The 25,520-nt window shown below is 40.4% G+C and overlaps 1 protein-coding gene across 1 annotated transcript in view; it reads left to right on the plus strand.

Moving 5' to 3' along the window:
- Positions 1 to 21,971, plus strand: part of BPGM (bisphosphoglycerate mutase) — a 33,831-nt gene extending 11,860 nt beyond the window's left edge. The window contains exons 3-4 of the mRNA XM_041752665.1: positions 1,107 to 1,769; positions 19,925 to 21,971. Coding sequence (XP_041608599.1) covers positions 1,169 to 1,769; positions 19,925 to 20,106 — 783 coding nt within the window. The 5' untranslated portion in view covers positions 1,107 to 1,168 and the 3' untranslated portion in view covers positions 20,107 to 21,971. The remainder of the gene's footprint in view (positions 1 to 1,106; positions 1,770 to 19,924) is intronic.
- Positions 21,972 to 25,520: the final 3,549 nt, after the last annotated feature.

Consider the following 25,520-nt stretch of genomic DNA (forward strand, 5'->3'; position numbering starts at 1 on the left):
CATCAAGAATGGCGGTAGAGCAGGCCCTAGTGTTCATAGCATTTTTACTCCCCAGTGTGGAAAACCCTGGGGTGGAAATGGAGAGCACTGGGCAAGTGAAGTGAGCCCCATTTGTCAGCGTTACATGTGTCCGCTGCAAGGAGAGTGAAGACAGGCTAAGGCAACCAGAGCCGCAGGTTCTACAGGGTGCAGAGTGAGCCCAGCAGACCTTTGCGCCAGCCTCTTACCTTTGGGAATTCAGAAACACCCTAAGATTGTCTGTCCCACTTTCCCAGATTCGTCTCGTGCTGAGATGTGGCTGGTTTAAGGATTGGGGAGGAGGAGAGCAGGCCTCCTTATCAGCGTGCTTCCTCTCACTCCTAAGACCTGCATCTCTTAGCTGCTAGCAGTTGATAGCTTGTTTTGCATATGGATTTATGCCTGCTGAAAGCTCTGTCTTGAGGCAGGCGAGATTATTTTGGGGAGTACCGTATTGGGTGTTCGTGTTGCTTTCAGTCACTTTTGGTGGTGTTGGAATGTTGAACATTGGGTTTTCTTATACTTTGTGCAGCCCAGCGCATTGAAGAGCTAGTTGCCACTGGTTAGTGACTGACATGCTGGATAAATATGATGGTTCCATAACTTCTATAATGAAGTGAGACTGGTAAATATTTCTTTTTTCACCAGAGGGAAAACAAAGTGAGGAGGATGTCTTCAACCTGGAGTCAACTGCTAGGAGCTGGGAGTTCCCAGCTCTACTAATCTTTTTAGACATCTATAACTCATTCTATTAAACCCTGGCCTCTATGGGCATGGATTGCCTTTTTATCTGGCGGAAATGCAGCATGCCATAGGAATGATTTGTTCTGTTATTTTGCATCATGCAATTAACATACTGTCTAGCCATCAGAAAATTAAAGTTGACTGGGTTCCCTGTAATTAATTATTTGTTGAATATGCCTGTATGTGCCATAGTGTGTAAGCCGTCTGACGTCCTGATGTCAAATCTGTTCAAAGGAATGACTCCAGTTTCATTTAGACACTGACTGTTGTAAACTTGTGCTTCCATTCCCAGGTAGTCCGTTGAAGGAAGAATATAACATACTTTCTGTTTCTTCTCTTTCTAGATGTATTGTTGTCATTGAATATTGGTCCATTTGAAAAGTGCTAGGGAAGCTCAGCCATCAGTATGGCCAAGTACAAACTGATTATGTTAAGACATGGAGAGGGTGCCTGGAACAAAGAGAATCGTTTTTGTAGCTGGGTGGATCAGAAACTTAACAGTGAAGGAATGGAGGAAGCTCGGAACTGTGGAAAGCAACTCAAAGCACTAAACTTCGAGTTTGATCTTGTATTCACATCCATCCTCAATCGGTCCATCCACACAGCCTGGCTGATCCTGGAAGAGCTGGGGCAGGAGTGGGTTCCAGTGGAAAGCTCTTGGCGTCTAAATGAACGTCACTATGGAGCTTTGATCGGTCTCAACAGGGAGCAAATGGCTTTGAATCACGGTGAAGAACAAGTGAGGCTCTGGAGAAGAAGCTACAATGTGACCCCACCACCCATTGAGGAATCTCACCCTTATTACCATGAAATCTATAACGACCGGAGGTATAAGGTGTGTGATATACCTGTGGATCAGCTGCCACGATCTGAAAGCCTAAAGGATGTTCTGGAGAGACTCCTTCCCTTTTGGAATGAAAGGATTGCTCCCGAAGTATTAAGTGGCAAAACCATTCTGATATCTGCTCATGGAAATAGCAGTAGGGCTCTCCTGAAGCATCTGGAAGGTACCATCTTTATGCTGCTACTTACTCTAGAGGTTACTAAGTGTTATACTTGGGCCTAATCTAGAAAGAACATGGTTTCTGAGCTAACAATGCATAATTTACATGATAGACTTTCTTTCCTATTCCCTTTTGCTGCTTCGGTCTTTTAAGAATCACTTTGTTCTATAAATCAAAAACCCTGTGCCTTTTACATTCATATTATATAAAGCAGTGATTCGAAAACTTTAGCAAATGTCAGAATTCCCGGGGTGTGGGGGGATATGGTTTATTATAGATTGCTGACCCCACCCTTGGAATTTCTGAATTCACAGGCCTGGGATGTGGCTGGAGAATTTGCATTTCTGTGGTGTTTTCTGGTAATGCCTATATTGCTCTTTGGGGTTGTCCACCTTGAGAACCCTTGATCTAAAGGATTATGTGGTTTTTGTTGTAATAAAGGGAGACTAGGAAGGGTATAAACTTCTATAGAAATGGTATGCAAAGTCAATTTATTTGAGTCTTTCCATATAAATAAAAAATTATCTGGACTTTGGGTTTTGCCCATGTTCTTCCAACTTTAAATGGTTATTCTTGTGTTCCAGACCGGGCTTTCTTGAACAATTCCTTTGTTCTAGTCCTCTCTTTCCAGACCAGGCTTAGTCGTTGATTGGGAGAAAGTTAGGGGGACAGAAAATGAAAAGTTGGCTTACTGGAGATAATTGGTTGCCTCAAATTTATTTTAACTACTTGATTTTGTATTCTAAGCATATTCTGAAATGTACAATACTGTTATCCCCCTCTTAAGTAATGTGAGCTAAGTGAACTCTTGAGGACTCAGGCTGACCAGTTTGGGCATCAGTGATGGCTCTGTGGTACCTCTAGGGGGTCTCTCCTTCCCTTTCTCCCTTCACTAAGTAATCCCAGGTAGTTGTGCTTTCTGAGTGATCTGCTCTGTCGACTATTTTCCTGTGTGTTAGCACTATCATAGTTAGCCGATGATATTAGAACACATTTCTCCAACATTCCCTTCCTATTCTGCTTTATTTTTCTCTAAGAGGCTGTGAAAAATGGGAAAGTTGACATTGTATATGAAATAAGTGAAAACAGGTTATTAGTAACAAGACAAAGTGATCTTTGTGAGATTTTATTGTAAGCTTTCTAGCATGTGTTTTTACCCTTGATTTTTATAACATGGCCAGGAGCCAAATCATTACTGTATACCTGTATCCATTATTCGTGCAGAGATCTAAACTCTACAGACTTTATTGGCTATTAAAAACATTATTGGCTAGACATAGCACTCAATCTGTTTGTGTATGTTTGTGTATATATCTTATTTACTCAACTATATAAAGGGTTCTATTCTTCTTTTTTTAAATTTTATTTATTTATTACTGAGACACAGAGAGAGAGAGGCCGAGACACAGGCAGAGGGAGAAGCGGGCTCCCCAAGGGGAGCACAATGAGGGACTCAATCCAGGACTCCGGGGTCGCCACCTGAGCCAAAGGCAGATGCTCAACCGCTGAGCCCCCTAGGCGTCCCTCTGTTCTTCTCCTTTCAGAAAAGTTAGGTATTTGCTTAAATGATAAATTCATTATTGGACTATAGTATTTCATTGTTTGCAGAAGAGTTGAGCCTTCTCTTAGGACAATAATGAACTGAAATTAAGAATTTTGAAGTTTCTGCCAAGAGATATATTCTGTCCCATGATGCCAGTTGCTTTTTTCCAGAGACGAGACTTAGATCTCTTTGTGGCCAAGCTCCCTTCCCTAAAAAAAAAAAAAATGTCATCATCTCCTTCAGGATCCTCTTTTCTTCCTTGTCTGAGCTAGGAAATCTTCTCTTCAGTAACAATTTCTTGCTGTTTAATACCATTTATTCTTCAGCTATCTTCAGGTTTAGATCTTTAAGATTATTCTGCATCCCCAGCCACAACTCATCTTTGATACCGCCTTCTCTGAGTACATCGATGAGTTCACTATTTGTTTCTGTTCCTTTTTTTGAAGGGAATAGGAAGGTTTACAAATGGTGGTGAAGAAGACTATCACCATGGTGGGGTAGAGGGAGAACTACCTGTGGAGGGCAACGTTACCCATAGAAATCTTACTTTCTGCATTTGAAGGAGGTTTTAAAACCACTAATAATTTACTGAAAAACAATCATTTGTATAGCTGGTATGGAAAACAATCTGGCAGCTTCTCAATAGATTAAACACGCAATTACCATATGACCCACCAATATTTACCTGTATTTATTTCATAGTGTTACTGTGACAAAGTACCAATCACTGTATGGCTTAAAACAATATATACTAATTTTATCACAGTTCTGGGGGGCTGGAAGTCCTAAATTAAAGTGTTGGTAGGGTCCTATTCTCTTCAAAAGCTCAAGGTGAGAATCCTTTGTTGCCTCTTCTAGTTTCTTGTGTTTGTTGGAAACCTTTGGTGTTCCCTGGTTGGTAGATGCATCAGTGTGGCCCTCAGACTTGACTTGGTGTTTTTCCTCTGTCTCTCTCTTCCTTCTCCTAATTCCCCCCCCCCCTTTTTAGAACATAAATAATATTTGAGTAGAGCCAAAGGCCTCATCTTGATTACCTCTATATAAAAGCCCTGTTTCCAGAGAAGGCACATTCTCAGGATAGGACTTCGACATATCTTTTTGGAGGGATACAGTTCAACCCATAACAGTACTTAAGAGAAATGAAAACATATGTCCATGCGAAAACCTATACACAAACCTTCATAGCAATGTTATTCATAAGAGCCAAAACATGGGAGCATCCCAAATGCCCATCACCTTGTGACTGGGTAAATTAAACTTGATATATCCATTCAATATAAAATTATTCAGCAATGAAGAAGAATGGAATTGTCTTATGTGCTACACCATGGATGAACTTGGAAATTATTGTTACCCGAAAGAAACCAGTCACAAAGGAGCATATATTTTACAATTCTACTTAAATGAAATATCAGCCTGACCAAATCTTTAGAGACAGAGAACAGATTATTTGTTTCCTAGGCCCGGGGTGGAGGTAAAGGGGGTGCGGAATGAAGAGTGACTGTGGTTGGGTACAGGTTTTCATGTCAGGGTTGTGAAAATGTGCTACAATTGATTGTAATAATGGTTGTACAAATCTGAATATACTAAAAACCATCAAACTGTACAGTTTATGTGGGTAAATGGTATGGTATGTGAATTTCTAAATTTAAATTTAAAGCTGCTCAAGTAGTTTAGTCAATGGGATTGAAGGAAGAAAGGATTTGACTTTGGCCTAGAAAAAAATATTTCAGGGCAAATATATGGAAATGCTATCAAAGTAGGTATGCATGGATGTGGAGTACAGAATAAGGAAAAGATAAAACAAAATACAACTTTGACCACTAGGGCAGAAATGGATTTATAGGGATTGATGAAAAATGAGCAGACATTAGTCCTCACGCTTTATTTAAACTTTCTTCTGAAGGTCTTTTTTTTTTTTTTTTTTTTTAAGTTGAATGATAGAACAGAATCACCTTTCACGGCTTAATGAAATTGAAGCAACCTTAAATTGCAATTCCTATCCCTATCCCTATAATATAGGCCTTAGACAATATGTTTTTATTTGGAGATAATTAATTTAAAACAGCAGTGTTCATGCTGGAAGAGGTAAATGGTATGAGGAGATTCGAGTTGGAAGTATGTGAAAATAGAAAGGATATGGAGTTGGCAGATGTCTGCAAGCCAAGGACCGGGGAGGTGTAGATGAGACAGGGACTGGAAATGGGAGGGTTGGTGACCAGGAAGGATGGCCGATATTCAGGGGGAAAAAATGACAAAATCCATAATATGCCATTAGGCACAAGTCCATAGGTAGGGAAACAAATGGAGTGGATGGGAAGATTGGGATCTGTCCATAGAAGACATAAGGCTGGTATGTAATCAAGGCTCATCCATCCTGGGTCAGAGAACAACTTTGCTCCTTTTTGGCCTGTAGTACCCTCTGGTGGTGCTGTTAAGATTCGTGGAGCTCTTTGATGTCGCTGTGATTTCCTCTAATGGCTTCCACGCCTAACATGGAAGAAATTATTTCATGTCTGTGAAATGGACTAAACTAGATTTTAGGATCACTTGATAAATTAGTTATCATGTCTTATTTTAGGAGTTCCCTAGACACCAATCTCCACTAAGAGATTTCTCTTATAGTGTATATTGAAAAATAAGATCCAAGTATTCTGTCATAGCTCTAAGAATTAAGTATAAGTGACTTTCCCAAGATCAGAAGAAATCATGTGTTATTTCTAACATGTCATTTCTTAATGAGATTTTAGATTTTAAAAAATTGATTCTGGATGTATATGTTCACCAGAATAGGAATAGCAACATGAATCCTCTTAACTTGGATGTCTGACTTTCAGGAGCTCAAATTTTACAGGGCTTTCTGTGGTACTTGATAAAGGCCCAACCTAAAAGAAAACATTCCTTTGAATTTGGATGCTGACTTTTTAAGACTCCAAAAAATTACTTTAGGGGGAACATACAGATTTTCATCTGATAGTAAGGACTACTTGTCAATTTATATGTGTTCATTGTGTTAAAAACATGTCCTAAAATTTACCATCTTTAACTTTTTACCATTGCCACTTTATTCTTACTGTATAGTTATGTATGTACATACATATGACCATTAGTCATTTTCTGGTTAATACCTGTTGGCCCAGTGCAATTATTAATAGCCTCTCCTTTCATTTTCAAAAGTGCCCCACTTGAATGATAAATCATATGGTCACCTTATAAAGATGTTAGCCTTCACTAATAGTAAGAATGAATCCTTGAAATGGCTCTGATAAGATTCCACACTTCCTGTAAAAACAAAAGTTGCTAAATTCTTTGCATTGATTACAAAGAATGCTTGTGATTGTAGATTCATCTGATTCATAGGCATTTCTAGGTATGTTTATATAAAACTCTCCCCTATAAACAGGATCTTTCAAGGAACTGGGGCGGTTTCCCCGTATTGTCCTTAAACCATTCGACAGACCTAAACCTGCTACTTCCTGCTGGGGAGGAGGGTGATAGCTGATAGAATCCAATGACAGCATATTGTCATATCACAAAAATACTTTATTATTTAAAGACTATAACTTGGGGTAGGAAGGATGATGACCCCATTAAATAACTGCTTATATTTTTGGTTTACCCCAAAATCTCAAAGTGCCTTATGATCCTTTTACTTGAAAGTATACTAGTGTTACACATCTACCCTATATGGTATATACCTCAACAATGAAGAGTGTTGGTTCTTATGACATTATTTTGTTTCTCAACTATTTGGTGGTATGACGACTTTACCCTATAAGCAGTCAAGTCCTTACTGACACTTTTTCCATTTGTGAAAAAGAAGACAGGTGCTGTTGAAGGAAAATGAAACCCAGACAGACTTCAGATGACTTAGCCATGATCATGATAATTAGCTGGAGTCGTGAACTCCACCCAAACCCAGTTCACTGAGTCTCCACACATGATTACTGTCTGGGCTTTTTTGTTTTAATTTTTTTTCTGAAAAGTAGCCCTTCCCTTGTTCTATTTTTTGTTTGGAATACCATGTTTTAAGAAGCTGAGTCAAGAGTATCCTTGACAGGTAAACCATTAAAAGTTAATTTGATGGAACTGAGTCTCCAATTATTATTGCTGTTACCCTAACATTGTGGTTCGTGTATGGTGTTCCCTAGCACAGCTATACAAGGTGGCCCTATTTTGAGTGCATGCTGTGTGCTATGTGCAGTTCTAGGCATTTTACATATGTATCCTGTTTAACATAGGAACTAGGGCAAGGCTCTGAACTGGCTGGAAAGCTGTTCTTCAATCCTGTGTTTTACTCTGCTTTTTAGTGTATCTAGGTCATAGTTTTTATTTCAGTTGACCAATCATTGATCACTAAGCTGTTTTACCTAAAGAAACTGCTTTAGATAAAAAGGAGCAGACTACTGATACACCCAACATCATGGGTGAATCTCAACTGCTTTATGCTAAGTGAAAGACACTGAATTCAAAAAGCTATATATTGTGCAATCCTCTTGAAGTCTCAGGCCCCAGTAGTTCAGAATATGACCATATTTGGACATAGGATTTTTTAAAGAGGTAATTAAAGTAAAATGGGGCCACTAGGGTGGCCCTAGTACAACATAATTGGTGTCCTCATAAGAGATCAGGACACAGACATGTGAAGGCACGGGGAGATGACAGCCATCTACAAACCAAGGAGAGAGGCCTCAGACCTTGATAGCTCTACAACCATAAGAAAATTAATTTCTATTATTTTTTAAAGCAACAAATTGTGCATTGTATGACTCCATTTATTTACCATTCACGAAAAAGCAATATTATCAAATCAGAAAACAGATCGGTGAAGAAAGGGCAGGCTGCAAAGGGGTACAAGGAAATTTGGGGGGTTCATAAAATTACTCTGTATACTCGAAAGGGTGAACTTTACTGTACGTATATTATACCTCAATTTAAAAAGTCTTGCTTTTATCCAGTGAAACGACCATTGCCCTAATGGGGACCATGCCTTTTGCTGCACAAAATAATAGGCCAATATTAGTTGACTGTCAAATAGTAGAATTAAAGGAAGGTTGTTACATATACACCTACCTTTGCCTTTGAAAACTAACCTGGAGGGCACTGGTATGCTTTCTGGGAGCAGTTGGTGCTGTGTTTACTCAGCGTTTAAACCCTGGACCGTGTAGGGAATCACCAAAGCCTGTCTTCATAAATTAGCTATAAATTGCCACACCATGAAGCTTTGTACTTGGGGGTTGTGAGCTCTTCCAGTAAAGCTTTTTCTGCACCACTGTGATTTCTGCTCGCTTGCCTCTGAATTCCTAGTCATCATGGGGTCTTCTGACTTTTTTTCCTTCTCCCAACCAGCTGGTCTAGGAGTAGGTCAATGCAGGAGTAGGAACGGTGCAGTGAGGCAAGTGTTCTGAATTCAGAGCGAGGCAGCAGTCTTGTACAAGGAGTGCAAACCCAAGAACCACATGTCAGGGCCCAGGATACGCTTCTTTCCTGATTAGGACAGCCTCTCCGCTGCCAATTGCTAATTTCATATCTCTGCTTTCCAACTGTAGATGATTGGGGGGGATTCCATTACTTTTAACTTGAAAGTAGCTCTTAATACTTTCAGAGGAAACAAGACTTCAGACAGACCCAGGAGATAATATATAGTAAGAAAATTCCTACCTAAGGGAGGGCTTCATCTATTTTTAGCAGCACAAATGGTTATCACTGCTGTGCTAATAAATCCAGGCAAAAGCAGGGCTAGACTCAGACATACTTCTCACAGAGTACCACCATATGAAAGCTCCTAACACAGGCTTAGTATCTAGAGCATCCTGTTCTGCAGCGTTCCAGACAGGCGTGTGTTTCTTTCTCTGTGGTTGGCATAGTCACTTCCTGTTTATTTCCTACTGGCCCACACTGAAGGAAAAGCCAGGCACTGAACTGAAGCCTTGGATGTAGTCTGCATCTTGCCAGCGGAAGTGGATTGTTTAGTCTGGGTTCAAGCACAGGACTAGGCAGTCTCTAGTTTGGAATCAGAGTGGCATGCAGGAGACTCACGAACAACAGGTTTGATCCCTGAAGAATTGTGTGCAGCTGCACACATGGCAAGGCAAAGAAGCCATGAGGCGAAATTAGAGAAGCAGGGAGGGCAGGTCAGCTGGGGCCAGCTGTTGGGGGTGGCACTGAGGAGTGTATCACCTTTGGCATTTTAGTGTGATATTTTCAGAAGCTGCAAATTCAGGCCTCTCCTGCAAAGTGAATGCTTGTCTGGTGGTATGGTTAACCTTTCTCTTGTTAGAAGTATAATTGATCTATAAAAACCTTTATTTTTAAAAGTTGTAGGCTATTTTACTATAAAATTCAATGTGGAGTGGATTCTTCTCTCTGCCTTATTCTAAATTAGAGGCTGTGATCCTATCATCATATACCCCTTTATATATCATATACCCCAATTGCTTCCCAGCCTATCTTTAAGTTATAGTAATAGCATCCAAACCTTAAGGAATTCTAATTAAAAATAGGTATATCTTCTATGAAATTGTCTCTTGTGTCAATTCTTATTTTTGCAATAGAATACAGACCTCTCATCACAAATCGCCCATCAGTGGGGCTTGAATTGTGACTTCCTTGCTTGGGAAAGGTATAGGGGGTCATGAGTGGCACCTCAAGGTCAAATGAATTGACCAAAATGGGTTCCCTCTTTTCCTAGTTTCCAAAAATATGTGCTATATAGGTTCAGGGTTTGCTCTCATCCCTGGACTGCTCTGTCTCCCCAGACAGCTCTGTCTCCCCAGACATCTTTTCTCCTGTTTCCCAAGATTCAAAGATTTTGAGCAAACCCTTTGGAAGAAATCAAAGAAAATATATGGAAGACAAATTGGATTGCTTATTAGCACTAAATGTAAACAACCTCTTCTTCAAGGCTAAGAGGCTTCTGCACTCTCTTTTCTTGGAAGGTTATAAAGGAAACATAATCTTTCATAAAGGTTTCAACAGTATAAGACTAGATTTAATTGGATCAAAGGGTTCAGATTTATTCATTTCAGCTACATGCTGAGGGCCCTATCAGTTCAGGCACTGTTCTTGATACAGGATATAGCCTCTAGAACTGGAGATGCAAAATCTTTACTTTTGAGGAGCATATGTCTCCATTTTGATCTCTTCCTGAAATTTGACCAATAGTGTACCACTGGCAAAGTTTTCAGAGTGCTTTCATGTATAGGCTTCATGCATTAGTTTTTAGTTAATATTTTATTCCTTATTGCTTGTATTTATATGTAAAAAGTAGATTCATATAATACATACAGTTGTAATAGTAGATCATATAGCTAAATGATTTCTGGATCGTGGCAGCCAACTTATACTAAGGTCTTTACCGTTGAACAAACATTTACTAAATTCTCACAGTGGCTAAGGAACTATTCTAAGAGCATAGGTTGCAGGGCTGGATGAGAACATGGCCCTGTTTTCAAGGAGTTTGTAATCCTGGTGGGAGAGACAAGCATTTGTGCAGCCACCTCTAATAGAAGGCCAAGTGTGTGTGCTGTAGCATATATATGTACCAGTGATATTAATAACTGGCTGTGGTTCCTCTTCCTGCTATAATGACCTGGGGTGGTGGGGCTCACAGGTGCAGATTTAACTTTCTGAAGTTAATCTCGTATTCAGAAAATGAAGTTGTTTGAATTTCTCCCCATATTATCATTGAGTTACCCCTTTGACTTACCATAAATTTTCCTTATTTCTTACTTGAAATGTTCCAGTCATTTAGATTGATTGCAGTTAACTTTTACATGCTCCTATGTGAAGATTAAAAAATTAAAGACAGGGGCGCCTGGGTAGCTCAGTCAGCCTCAGCTCAGGTCTTGATCTCAGGGTCATGAATTCAAGCCCTGTGTTGGACTCCATGCTGGCTGTGGAGACTATTTAAAAAAAAAAAGGATTAAAGACAATGGTTGGGGGTTCAAGAAGGGGTTGCTGTGGATGGGGAGTGATAGGGGTTGTTGCTGGGTGAGGACTCTGATGATTCCCTTCAATACATTCTTGGATGCTGTATAAAAAAATCTAAGACAGTTATCAGACAGGGGATGTGCTGTTTGTCCACTCATTTTAACCTTCATATGATGTGCCAGTTAATGAATTTATAATACAGTATTGCATAATGTAGTATTGATTCAATTTGGCTTAATTCAGTGCAGATGCATTATTCTAGCCTTAGGACTTCTGCTTGCTTAACTTTCTCAGGATGAAGAATGGCTTATGCAAAAATTGAGTAATGAGTAATAGCTTTACTGTGTTTTTTCCTAATTTGCTATTTTTAAAATTTCAGTCTCTTAAGTCTCATTGACTGATTATTAACCAGTCTAAGTATTTTAAATATGTGTAAGTAATTAGTCTGCTGTGTGAATGATTTGAGTAGTCATTAAAGTGGAATGTCAACTTTAATTTATTTATTGGAAGTGTTTCTATTTTTGTTGCGCTCTCCTTCCTTTGTTGGTGAAATATTATAGTTCTCATGGCTTTTGTTTAGTTGGCTCTTTGATTTGGTCCCACACAAAAGTGAGTTATTATCTAAGCCACAGGCATGAGCTTGAGGGTGGTGATACTAAAGAGAGGACCTGTCTGGATCTGGATAGATCTGGGGCCATGGTCAAACAAGAGAGTCCCAAGTGTGCTCTAGTCTCTTGCCAAAGACCTAGAACTCTTATCTAAAGTCACAGATTACAACCCCTAAACTTGGCCCATCATGATCCCAGTGTCTTAGCTGTTTCAAAGACATCAGACAAATCTTTCATATCCTTTACCAGTCCTGAAAACAGGAGAACACTAGATGCTACTGCTTAGTTAGTACCCAGCCCCTCACAAGGGCACAGCATGGATGCAGACATTCTCCTCTCTCCCTATACAGTTGTGGAAGTAGCCACAGACAGATGACCAGAGTTGAAGTCCTGGCATTTGGAAATAAAAAAACCCGGGTCCAATTTTATTGCCCTAACAGTCCTGTGATTTGAGAAATTTTAATTAACTTCTCTGGATCTGTTTCATGTTGTTTAACAGCTTCACTGAGATATAATTTACATAGTATACAGTTCTCCCATATAAAGAATACAGTTCAGTGGCTTTTAGTATATGTACATCCATCACCACAGACAATTTTGGAACAATTTCATTGTTTTCTTTTTCTTTTTTTTTTTAATAATAAATTTATTTTTTATTGGTGTTCAATTTACAAACATACAGAATAACACCCAGTGCTCATCCCATCAAGTCCCCCTCAGTGCCCATCACCCATTCACCCCCACCCCCCGCCCTCCTCCCCTTCCATCACCCCTAGTTCGTTTCCCAGAGTTAGGAGTCTTCCATGTTCTGTCTCCCTTTCTGATATTTCCCACACTTTTCTTCTCCCTTCCCTTATATTCCCTTTCACTATTTTTTATATTCCCCAAATGAATGAGAACATACAATGTTTATCCTTCTCCGATTGACTTACTTCACTCAGCATAATACCCTCCAATTCCATCCACGTTGAAGCAAATGGTGGGTATTTCTCGTTTCTAATTGCTGAGTAATATTCCATTGTATACATAGACCACATCTTCTTTATCCATTCATCTTTCGATGGACACCGAGGCTCCTTCCACAGTTTGGCTATTGTGGACATTGCTGCTAGAAACATCGGGGTGCAGGTGTCCCGGCGTTTCATTGCATCTGTATCTTTGGGGTAAATCCCCAACAGTACAATTGCTGGGTCGTAGGGCAGGTCTATTTTTTAACTCTTTGAGGAACCTCCACACAGTTTTCCAGAGTGGCTATACCAGTTCACATTCCCACCAACAGTGCAGGAGGGTTCCCTTTTCTCCACATCCTCTCCAACATTTGTGGTTTCCTGCCTTGTTAATTTTCCCCATTCTCACTGGTGTGAGGTGGTATCTCATTGTGGTTTTGATTTGTATTTCCCTGATGGCAAGTGATGCACAGCATTTTCTCATGTGCATGTTGGCCATGTCCATGTCTTCCTCTGTGAGATTTCTCTTCATGTCTTTTGCCCATTTCAAGATTGGATTGTTTGTTTCTTTGGTGTTGAGTTTAATAAGTTCTTTATAGATCTTGGACACTAGCCCTTTATCTGATACGTCCTTTGCAAATATCTTCTCCCATTCTGTAGGTTGTCTTTAGGTTTGTTGACTGTATCCTTTGCTGTGCAAAAGCTTCTTATCTTGATGAAGTCCCAATAGTTCATTTTTGCTTTTGTTTCTTTTGCCTTCGTGGATGTATCTTGCAAGAAGTTACTGTGGCCGAGTTCAAAAAGGGTGTTGCCTGTGTTCTCCTCTAGTATTTTGATGGAATCTTGTCTCACATTTAGATCTTTCATCCATTTTTGAGTTTATCTTTGTGTATGGTGCAAGAGAGTGGTCTAGTTTCATTCTTCTGCATGTGGATGTCCAATTTTCCCAGCACCATTTATTGCAGAGACTGTCTTTCTTTCAGTGGATAGTCTTTCCTCCTTTATCGAATATTAGTTGACCATAAAGTTCAGGGTCTACTTCTGGGTTCTCTATTCTGTTCCATTGATCTATGTGTCTGTTTTTGTGCCAGTACCACACTGTCTTGATGGCGACAGCTTTGTAGTACAACCTGAAATTTGGCATTGTGATGCCCCCAGCTATGGTTTTCTTTTTTAAAATTCCCCTGGCTATTCAGGGTCTTTTCTGATTCCACACAAATCTTAAAATAATTTGTTCTAACTCTCTGAAGAAAGTCCATGGTATTTTGATAGGGATTGCATTAAACGTGTAAATCGCCCTGGGTAACATTGACATTTTCACAATATTAATTCTGCCAATCCATGAGCATGGAATATTTTTCCATCTCTTTGTGTCTTCCTCAATGTCTTTCAGAAGTGTTCTATAGTTTTTAGGGTATAGATCCTTTACCTCTTTGGTTAGGTTTATTCCTAGGTATCTTATGCTTTTGGGTGCAATCGTAAATGGGTTTGACTCCTTAATTTCTCTTTCTTCAGTCTCATTTTTAATGTATAGAAATGCCATTGATTTCTGGGCATTGATTTTGTATCCTGCCATGCTGCCAAATTGCTGTATGAGTTCTAACAATCTTGGGGTGGAGGCTTTTGGGTTTTCTATGTAGAGTATCATGTCATCGGCGAAGAGGGAGAGTTTGACTTCTTCTTTGCCAATTTGAATGCCTTTAATGTCTTATTGTTGTCTGATTGCTGAGGCTAGGATTTCCAATACTATGTTGAATAGCAGTGGTGAGAGTGGACATCCCTGTCTTGTCCCTGATCTTAGGGGAAAGGCTTCCAGTGCTTCCCTATTGAGAATGATATTTGCTGTGGGCTTTTCGTAGATGGCTTTTAAGATGTCGAGGAATGTTCCCTCTATCCCTACACTCTGAAGAGTTTTGATCGGGAATGGATGCCGTATTTTGTCAAATGCTTTCTCTGCATCTAATGAGAGGATCATATGGTTCTTGGTTTTTCTCTTGCTGATATGATGAATCACATTGATTGTTTTACGAGTGTTGAACCAGCCTTGTGTCCTGGGGATAATTCCTACTTGGTCATGATGAATAATTTTCTTAATGTACTATTGGATCCGATTGGCTAGTATCTTGTTGAGAATTTTTGCATCCATGTTCATCAGGGATATTGGTCTGTAATTCTCCTTTTTGGTGGGGTCTTTGTCTGGTTTTGGAATTAAGGTGATGCTGGCCTCATAGAACGAATTTGGAAGTACTCCATCTGTTTCTATCTTTCCAAACAGCTTTAGTAGAATAGGTATGGTTTCTTCTTTAAACGTTTGATAGAATTCCCCAGGGAAGCCAAATGGCCCTGGACTTTTGTGTCTTGGGAGGTTTTTGATGACTGCTAAAATTTCCTCCCTGGTTATTGGCCTGTTCAGGTTTTCTATTTCTTCCTGTTCCAGTTTTGGTAGTTTGTGGCTTTCCAGGAATACGTCCATTTCTTCTAGATTGCCTAATTTATTGGCGTATAGCTGTTCATAATATGTTTTTAAAATCATTTGTATTTCCTTGGTGTTGGTAGTGATCTCTCTCATTCATGATTTTATTGAGTCTTCTCTCTCTTCTTTTTATTTTATTTTATTTTTATTTATTTATTTATGATAGTCACAGAGAGAGAGAGAGAGAGAGGCAGAGACACAGACATAGGGAGAAGCAGGCTCCATGCACCGGGAGCCCGACGTGGGATTTGATCCCGGGTCTCCAGGATCGCGCCCTGGGCCAAAGGCAGGCGCCAAACCACTGCGCCACCCAGGGATCCCCTCTCTCTTCTTTTTAATAAGGCTGGCTAATGGGGATCCCTGGGTGGTGCAGCGGTTTGGCGCCTACCTTTGGCCCAGGGCGCGATCCTGGAGACCCGGGATCGAATCCCACGTTGGGCTCCGATGCATGGAGCCTGCTTCTCCCTCTGTCTGTGTCTCTGCCTCTCTCTCTCTCTCTCTCTCTCTCTCTCTGTGTGTGACTATCATAAATAAATAAAAATTAAAAAAAATAAGGCTGTCTAATGGTTTATCTATCTTATTAATTCTTTCCAAGAACCAACTCCTGGTTTTGTTGATCTGTTCCACAGTTCTTCTGGTCTCGATTTTGTTGAGTTCTGCTCGAATCTTAATTAACTCTCTTCTTCTGCTGGGTGTAGGATCTATCTGCTGTTTTTTCTCTAGCTCCTTTATGTGTAAGGTTAGCTTTTGTATTTGAGTTCTTTCCAGTTTTTGAATGGATGCTTGTATTGCGATGTATTCCCCCCTTAGGACTGCTTTTGCTGCATCCCAAAGATTTTGAATGGTTGTATCTTCATTCTTATTAGTTTCCATGAATCTTTTTAATTCTTCCTTAATTTCCTGGTTGACCCTTTCATCTTTTAGCAGGCTGGTCCTTAACCTCCACGTGTTTGAGGTCCTTCCAAACTTCTTGTTGTGATGTAGTTCTAATTTCAAGGCATTATGGTCTGAGAATATTCAGGGGACCATCCCAATCTTTTGCTATCGGTTCAGACCCGATTTGTGACCTAGTATGTGATCTATTCTGCAGAAAGTTCCATGTGCACTTGAGAAGAATGTGTATTCAGTTGAGTTTGGATGTAAAGTTCTGTAGATATTTGTGAAATCCATCTGGTCCAGTGTATCATTTAAAGCTCTCGTTACTTTGGAGATGTTGTGCTTAGAAGACCTATCGAGTATAGAAAGAGCCTACATTGAAGTCACCAAGTATAAGTGTATTATTATCTAAGTATTTCTTCACTTTGGTTATTAATTGATTTAAATATTGGGCAGCTCCCACATTCGGGGCATATATATTGAGGATTGTTAAGTCCTCTTGTTGGATAGATCCTTTAAGTATGATATAGTGTCCCTCTTCATCTCTCACTACAGTCTTCGGGGTAAATTTTAGTTTATCTGATATGAGGATGGCAACCCCTGCTTTCTTTTGAGGACCATTTGAATGGTAAATGGTTCTCCAACCTTTTATTTTCAGGTTGTAGGTGTCCTTCTGTCTAAAATGAGTCTCTTGTAGACAGCAAATAGATGGGTCCTGCTTTTTTATCCAGTCTGAAACCCTGCGCCTTCTGATGGGGTCATTAAGCCCATTCACATTCAGAGTTACTATTGACAGATATGAGTTTAGTGTCATCCTGATATCTATTCAGTCCTTGTTTTTGTGGATTGTTCCACTGAACTTCTTCTTAAAGGGGAATTTTAAGAGTTCCCCCTTAAAATTTCTTGCAGAGCTGGTTTGGAGGTCACATATTCTTTTAGTTCCTGCCTGTCTTGAAAGCTCTCTATCTCTCCTTCCATTTTGAATGAGAGCTTGCTGGATAAAGTATTCTTGATTGCATGTTCTTCTCATTTAGGACCCTGAATATATCCTGCCAGCCCTTTCTGGCCTGCCAGGTCTCTGTGGAGAGGTCTGCTGTTACCCTAATACTCCTCCCCATAAAAGTCAGGGATTTCTTGTCTCTTGCTGCTTTAAGGATCTTCTCTTTATCTTTGGAATTTGCAAGCTTAACTATTAGATGTCGAGGTGTTGAACGGTTTTTATTGATTTTAGAGGGGGGGTCTCTCTATTTCCTGGATCTGAATGCCTGTTTCCCTTCCCAGATTAGGAAAGTTTTCAGCTAGGATTTGTTCAAATACATATTCTGGCCCTCTGGCCCTTTCGGTGCCCTCGGGAACCCCAATTAAACATAGGTTTTTCTTCCTCAGGCTGTCGTTTATTTCCCTTAATTTATCCTCATGGGGTTTTAATCGTTTGTCTCTCTTTTCCTCAGTTTCCCTCTTTGCTATCAACTTGTCTTCTCTGTCACTCACTCGTTCTTCCACCTTGTTAACCCTCATTGTTAGGACTTCTAGTTTGGTTTGCATCTCATTCAATTGATTTTTAATTTCTGCCTGATTGGATCTACATTCTGCAGTCATGAAGTCTCTTGAGTCCTTTATGCTTTTTTCTAGAGCCACCAGTAGCTGTATAATAGTGCTTCTGAATTGGCTTTCTGACACTGAATTGTAATCCAGATTTTGTAACTCTGTGGGAGAGAGGACTGTTTCTGATTCTTTCTTTTGAGGTGAGGTTTTCCTTCTAGTCATTTCGCTCAGTGCAGAGTGGCCAAAACAAGTTGTATTGGGAAAAGGAGAAAAAGAGAGAGAAAGAAGGAAAGAAAAGAGAAAAAGAAAAAAAGAAAAAAGGAAGAAAAAAATTTAAAAAAAGAGAAGAAAAAGAGAAATAAAGGAAAAAAAGGGTGGGGGAAGGAAACAAATCAAAAAGCAAAAACAAACAAACAAACAAACAAAAAACAAAAAAAACAAAAAAATCCCCAAACCAACCAACCAACCAAACAATCAAAAAACACGGGGGCATATCTTCCGATTCTGTATACTTTAAGTCCCTTGACTTCCCCTGGAACTGGTCCGTCTCCTTGGTCTTCTGGGGGAGGGGCCTGCTGTGCTGATTCTCAGGTGTTAGCACTTGGGGGAGCTGCTCTGCCCCCTGCCTGGTGCAGGGCTCAGTGGGGGTTGTTGACCCCGTGAGGCCCCAGGAGGAACAACCCCAGTGGCGGGGCCAGCTCTGCAGCCCTGGAGTCAGCCCCCGCAGTAACTCCGGGGCTCTCCATCTGCAGGGCCTGGAGGCTCCCGGGCGGGGCCGCTGATCTGCTCAGCTCAGGGCCGGAGCGTCCTGGCTGTCCTGGGCCCTCCCGGCCTCTGCCTGTCCCGGGGGAGGCCGGATCCTGGGCTGTGTCCCGGCGCCCTGTGCTCCGGGGCCTGCGCTGTTGGATTCGCTCCCGCCCCGCAGCCCCCTCCGCGGAGCCGCCGCCCGAGCCCCTCCGAGCTGCTCCGGGTCCCGCGGTGCGCGCTGCAGCCCTTAGGGAGCTCGGCGCATCTCCCGGGGGCGCAGGTGCCTGTTAGTGTCCCAGGGAGCCCGAGGGCATCCCCGCTCTCCTGGGTCCTGCTTCAACTCCCTGCGGGCGCCTTTCCGCCTGAAAAGGTTGGTGCAGCTCCTGCTCCTCCGGGACGGGGCTCTCCTGACACTACCCCCGGCCTCAGCCCAGCTCCTCGTGGGGCCCCTCCCCCTCGGAGGCCTTTTGTTTCTTTATTTCTTTTTCCCCGTCTTCCTACCTTGATAGAAGCACGAACTCTTCTCACTGTAGCGTTTCAGCTGTTCTCTCTTTAAATCTCAGGCCGAATTCGTAGATTTTCATGATGATGAAGGTTATCTAGGTAATTTGGTGGGGACAGGTGATTTGGGGACCCTACTCCTCCACCATCTTGCCCCTCCTCTCTTTTCATTGTTTTCAAAAGTAACCCTATACCTAGCTATCACTTCTCATTTTCCCCATTTGGTCTTGTCCTAGGCAACACTAGTCTATTTGTCTCACTCTAGATTTTCCTATATAAATGGAATCATACAACATACAGTCCATAGTGACTGGCTTATATTAGCATAATATTTTCAAAGTTCATCAATGTGTAGCATGTATCAGCACACAATTCTTTTTTATTGCCAAATAATATTTTACTCTGTGGCTATACCACAGCTACCACAGTTAATTTATCCCTTCATCATTTGAGGGACATTTCCACTTTTTGGCTGCTATGACTAATGCTACTATGAAGGTTCATGTACAGGATTTAGATGGGAAACTGAAGGAACAACAGGTTGCCCTGAAGGGTATCTACTGTTCTAAAATTTGATGTGATGGGAATCTCTGTCTAAGAGACAGAGATTTTTTATTTTTAAATTTCTGGGAAGTTTTTTTCCTTCCAGGAACTATAGCTAGAATCCCTCCCAGTATCTGGCATGGTTTCAGACATGTAGCAAATATGGGACTCAATAAATGTGCAGCGGGGCGCCTGGGTGGCTCAGTCACCTAAGCATCCAACTCTCCATTTCAACTTGGTTCATGATCTCAGGGTTCAGGGATCAAGCCCCATATCAGGCTCTGCGCTCAGTACAGTCTGCCTGAGATCCTCTCCCAATATCCCCCATTCTGTTCACTCTTTCTAAAATAAATTAAATAAAAACCTTAAAACAAAACAAAACTGAACAGAACTTCCTCTTGCATCACCTTTAATGACTTGTCCATTCCTCTCCTGATCTACAGGTATCTCCGATGAAGACATTATCAACATCACTCTTCCCACTGGAGTCCCCATTCTCCTGGAACTGGATGAGAACCTGCATGCTGTTGGGCCTCACCAGTTCCTGGGCGACCAAGAGGCCATCCAAGCTGCCATTAAGAAAATAGATGATCAAGGAAAAGTGAAAAAACGAGTGGAAAAATGAAGGCTTTCCATTTGCTAGCTAGGAATAGCAGCAAAAGAAGTGGCATGCAGTGTTTTATGGGTGCTGATCTCTCTTCTCTCTCTTTATTTTCCCCTGATTTTTCCAAAATGGGGCTATGGGGTAGAGTTTCTATAGGTAACTAGGTAACTTATGTTGCCCAGATAAAGGCTTTAGGATGCCTGAGTACTTTAAGTCTTATGAATGAAGTCTCCTGCTAGTCCTGTTTGAATTAGTTATTCATGGGGACTAATTAGTAACCAGTGGGGCTTAATCAATGTCCTAAGTTTCTAAGACAGGAGAGTAACAAGTAGAAGTGAAGTTTAAGGTATTCATCATTCAATAAATCATTATTGACTCACTATTGACAGGCACTACTTATTCCAATAAGTAGTTCACTTTTATATTACTGAGACTTTCTGCAATGATAGTAAGTTAAGGTATGTTGGATAATAAACTCTACTTAAGTATTTATTACTAATTAGCCTTCTCCTCTAGGAAAAGGGATGCTTTGCTAGTTAAAACCAGAGGCCCATTAAATGGGATAAATCATAGGTTGGTTTCTCCACGGAAGCCAACAACAAACAATAGGCCCTTTGCCTTGTCTCTAGTCCAGAGACATCCTTTCTTTGACGTTCGGTAGGATTCCCCTTTGGCTGCTAGAATTAGCAACATGGAGACAACTCTAGCTGTTTATATTCTCCTTTTGTTCTGTTGTATTAAACTTCAAGCTTTAGGTACTTAAAATTGGTTTAAAAATAAAGGTCTGTGACCGAAAACAAATATCCCCAAAGTGATAAACATTAGGTAAAGGCCTAAGAACTAGTCTTTGGTTCAAAATCTTCCTGTAACACTCAAAGAGTTACATGGATATTCTCTACAAATTGAACATCAAGGTTTGGGGAAAGGTAAGATATAGTGCATGTAATTTTATTCACATGAGCAGGGAAAATATGGTACATTGGGGCTTGTCATAAACATGTATTGTTCATCAGCCAAGAGCAAGTGTATATAACATAGAGCAGCATGGGTAGGCCATGGACAACATGATTACTTATCAATCTCAATAACACTGTTTTCTAGATTATATTTTTAAATCTCATGGTCATGTAAGTCATCATTTATTTAAACTCTTACCTTATTTCAAGGCAAGTGACATGTATTTCAGTGATAAAGTCATGGGGGAAAAATTCATCAGTTTTTCATGGTTTTCCATTGGTGGATTAATCTATTTATATCCATTTTATAGTAAATGGCAATAGAAGAAAACTAATTCTGAAACCCTTGCTACTGCTTGGTCTCCTTTTGGTCCTTACTTTGGACTCTTTTTGCACACTGGCCAATGGAGATGGCTGGGAAGAAGAGCTGAAGCTGGAGTGCTCACAGCTGGCCACATTTGTGATGCATAAGGACATGGAATGTGGATGCTTTACATTTGACCAACACATGGTGTCTACCATAACCCTTCATTTTAGTCCAATTGCTTAACCAAGTAATATTCTTTAGAATTCAGAGATCAGATCTTCCTATAATTCCAAGCCTATGGCTAGGCTATACCTCAGACTGTTCTTTAACAGTTTCATCTCTGGAATTGAACTCTGATTTTTCTAACCCAATTGGTGACCATATCTTAATGCAACTCAAGAGCTTAGATTGGAGTCTTCCCTTGTCCTACATCAAGATGTTCACTCCCAAAGTACTCCCCGCAGAATGATGTGCTTCTACACACAAAGCTACACTCACAACCAGTCATTTTGGAATCTTGCAGATTTCCTAAGATAGGGTTAAATTTTTGCTGATACTTTCTGATATAATTTGGTTTATTGTTTTTGAGATCTTGGCTGAAATAAATGAGATGCTTATGAAAACCTCATGTAAAATTATTTTTTTAAGATTCTATTTTTAAGGAACCTCTACATCCAGCATGGGGCTCAAACTCAGAACCCCAAGATCAAGAGGCACATACTCTACTGACTGAGCCAGCCAGGTGCCTCAGTTTTTTTTAAAGACATATAAGATTATTTTTAACAATTCCAACACTTCAACTTTAGACCACCTAATGTACCTGTTTTCTTCACATGGCTTACAAGATAGCCAGAATTTTTGATGTAGGAATCTTGAAGGCTACTAACTGGAGCCAACTAGACATGTCTCCTCTGCCCAGGCTGACATGATTGTCCCAGTGTGGAACCAGTGTGCTAAGATGAGGGCCATAGCAAGATGCTCCTAGAGTTTTAATTTTTAAATATCTCAGATGAATACTGTATCCCAGGACACCGAGAATTTACTTTTCCAAAAGAACAGACATTCTGCTTCAGAGAATGAAGGTTTTCTCATCATCTAATACTAATTTGAACATGGACAAGAAAGCATCCTTGGACAAGGATATGTTATGTCATGTATTTTTCTTTGATAAGATGTGTAAGAAAGATTTCTGAATGAGATCTGCTTATTTCCACAGTAATGGTGGTGGTTATTTGTCTTCCAATCTGGGAAGCCTCCCCATGCTCTGTAGCTTTTCAGGGGCAAATTTATTTATTCATTTTTTTTTTGGTTGTGTTGTGTGAGCCTATTAAAACCAATCCCCAGTGGGCAGCACTTGGCCAGTCCAGTGGCCAAATGCAGAAATCCAACTGGTCATGTCGCCACCCAAGAAAAGAGAAGAGAGAGGTCAAGTACTTCCCCACACCTTCCTTCATGTAGTTAGAGTTCTTCGTTTTCCTGGCCCCTCACTGCTTCTGACAAAATGGGCTAGGGGAAACAGTTTTTCTAGACAGAGGTTGCATCCTCCCTGGTGTCATTTTTAATTCATTTTCTTGCTCTTGCAAGCAATAGTCTATTCAAAGTTCAGCTTTCCCATTACCTGGAAAGCCTTTCCTATGTTCTTCTTCCCTCAGAAACATACCAAGATTGCCTCAATGTTGCAGTTCCTGATTATGTTTCCTGCTTTTGGGTTTTGCATAATTGGATTTTCCAAGTTTTTGGCTGTTTGTAGTATTGAATCATGCCTTGCCTCACAATAGATCTGGCTGTGGCCTGAGAGTTTTCCACATTGGACTATGAAGGGAATTTAAAACACTGATTCCAAGGGGAAAAATGAAACATCCAAAATATAAGCTTATTTTAATCATTCAATCTTCCTCCTACGACAAAGTTAGTTGGCCAAATAATAGGCAGAAATGAAAGTCACTCTTTTTCCACAATTGGTAATGTTTTATTTGTTGGAGGATAATCCAGCTATATAGTCTAACCTTTAAGACACTGGGACCTTATGTTGCCAAAAAATTGTAAGTTCCCTTGACAATTTTCTAAAGGTAAGCTAGGGTGTCACTATCTCTTCCTACGTATAGACAGTAGAGCCACATACTTCTTACTTGCTTTTTATTTAAGTCGGAGCTGGCCATTTAAGCTTACATTTACTCTGATTTGACAGGAATACATTAAAAAAACTTTTTATTATAAAAATCATTATGGACACCTGGGTTGCTCAGTGGTTAGCATCTGCCTTTTGCTCAGATAGTGGTTGCAGGGTCCTGGGATCAAGTTCCACATCGGGCTCCCCGCAGGGAGTCTGCTTCTCCCTCTGCCTGTGTCTTTGCCTCTCTCTGTGTCTCTAATGAATAAATAAATAAAACCTTAAAAATAAATTAAAAATATAAAAATCTTTAAACATCCACAAAAGCAGAGAGTGTAAATAGCACAAAGAACACTCATGCCTGTCTATCACCCAACTGCCACCTCTGTCACCTGTGACCACTGTTAGGTATATTTCCCCTCTCTCTACACCGGCCCCCACTGGATTTTTCTGAAATAAATGCCAAAGATTAAGCAGTATAGATTCTGAAAGGAAAACAGCTTAAATAGTCTGCACAGTTTAAATGGAAGCCATCAATAGTCTCTTCTGAACTTTGTCTTTTTTTTTTTTGGTGCTTTAGAGAAACCGCATGGCAGCCTTTGCTAAGTTGTCCAGTTTGAATCTTGGCTAGTATATATTGTCTGTATTACCTCTGGTTGCTGTCTAGGGACCTGTTAGTCTGTTATGTGTGGTTTCTGCTGAATAATGTGGGATGATTTGGTGACTCTGGTGTTAAATTCAACTGTTTTAAAGATGAAAATGTTCCTGAGACTACTTTAAATAATTCTGAAGCCAATTGCATAGATTTAAGAAATGAGCACATTTGCTGATGTTCTTGTGAATCAGGTTACTCACTATGGGAGAAGGGAGATAGAACACAGAAACAGATAAAAAAGAATGCTCTTTTATTGGTTTTGAACTGGAGATATTTATATGAAGGGGTGTGTGTGTGTGTGTGTGTGTGTGTGTGTGTGTTTTCTCTCCCTAACACCACCTTTTCTCACCCTCAACTCCCCATCCTCTGAAAGGACCTAGATGCAAAACCCTAGTAATAATGAGGACACCTACTGTCCTGAGCTTGCTTTCTAATTACTATTCCACTGAACCAGGGATGTTTGGGAAAATGGTTAATTCCAGGTTTGGGACAGAAAATATAAAGAAGAAAATGCCCAGAGACTGATGGGACACAAAAATTGCCTTCAAGTGCCAAACTTGGGACAATTTGAGATTAAAGACAAGAGTGATAATGATCACGGATAATGAAACATTTGTCTTAGTCTGCTCAAGCTGCTGTAACAGACAAGGTGGCTTAAACAACAAACATTGGTCACAGTGCCAGAGACTGGGACGTCCGAGATCAAGGAACTAGCAGATTTGGTGCCTGATGAGGGTCCTCCTCAGATGTTTTCTTGACAGACGTCTTCTTGCTCTCATGTGGTGGAGAGAGGAGGGATTGGGGGTGGGTCTACCCTCAAGACCTCATGTAAATCTGAGTATGTCCCAAATACCTCCAGACACCATCACATTTGGGATGAGGGCCTCGATATTTGAACTTTAATTGGCTATTTTAATTAAAAGTTAAAAAGGACATTTGGGGCCTGGAGATTATAAGGTGATGTGTCATGTCTGTAATTCACTTCTGAACGGTCTGGCCAACACAAGGTCCCTATATATTTAGAGAGAGACAGGAAACAAATGTAGTAAATGTTATAATTGATAAACCGAGGAAAGCATGTATAATTTTGTACTATCGTACTATTCTTCCAGCTTTTCTGTAGGTTTTGAAATTTTTCAAAATGAAACCAGGAACAATAAAGTGACAGGAGGAAAAAAATTGACAAAGAAGCAATTAAAACAGCCTACATGTAGTGACTGGATAAAGGTGCTTGATTTCTGTGCTGTTTTGCTCTTCTTGAAATCTCAGTCCTTGTTAGGTAAGAGAAGAACTTTTCAAGCCTGTATTGTCAAGAAACAAGTTGTACACTCATTTCATTTCAATTATGTTTGGCACTGCAGTTAGGCATTACACCGACAATTAGCTTTTCTGGTGATAGAGCAAATC

Source organism: Vulpes lagopus, chromosome 4, assembly GCF_018345385.1.
Source record: "Vulpes lagopus strain Blue_001 chromosome 4, ASM1834538v1, whole genome shotgun sequence".
In the NCBI taxonomy this organism is placed as follows: Eukaryota; Metazoa; Chordata; class Mammalia; order Carnivora; family Canidae; genus Vulpes; species Vulpes lagopus.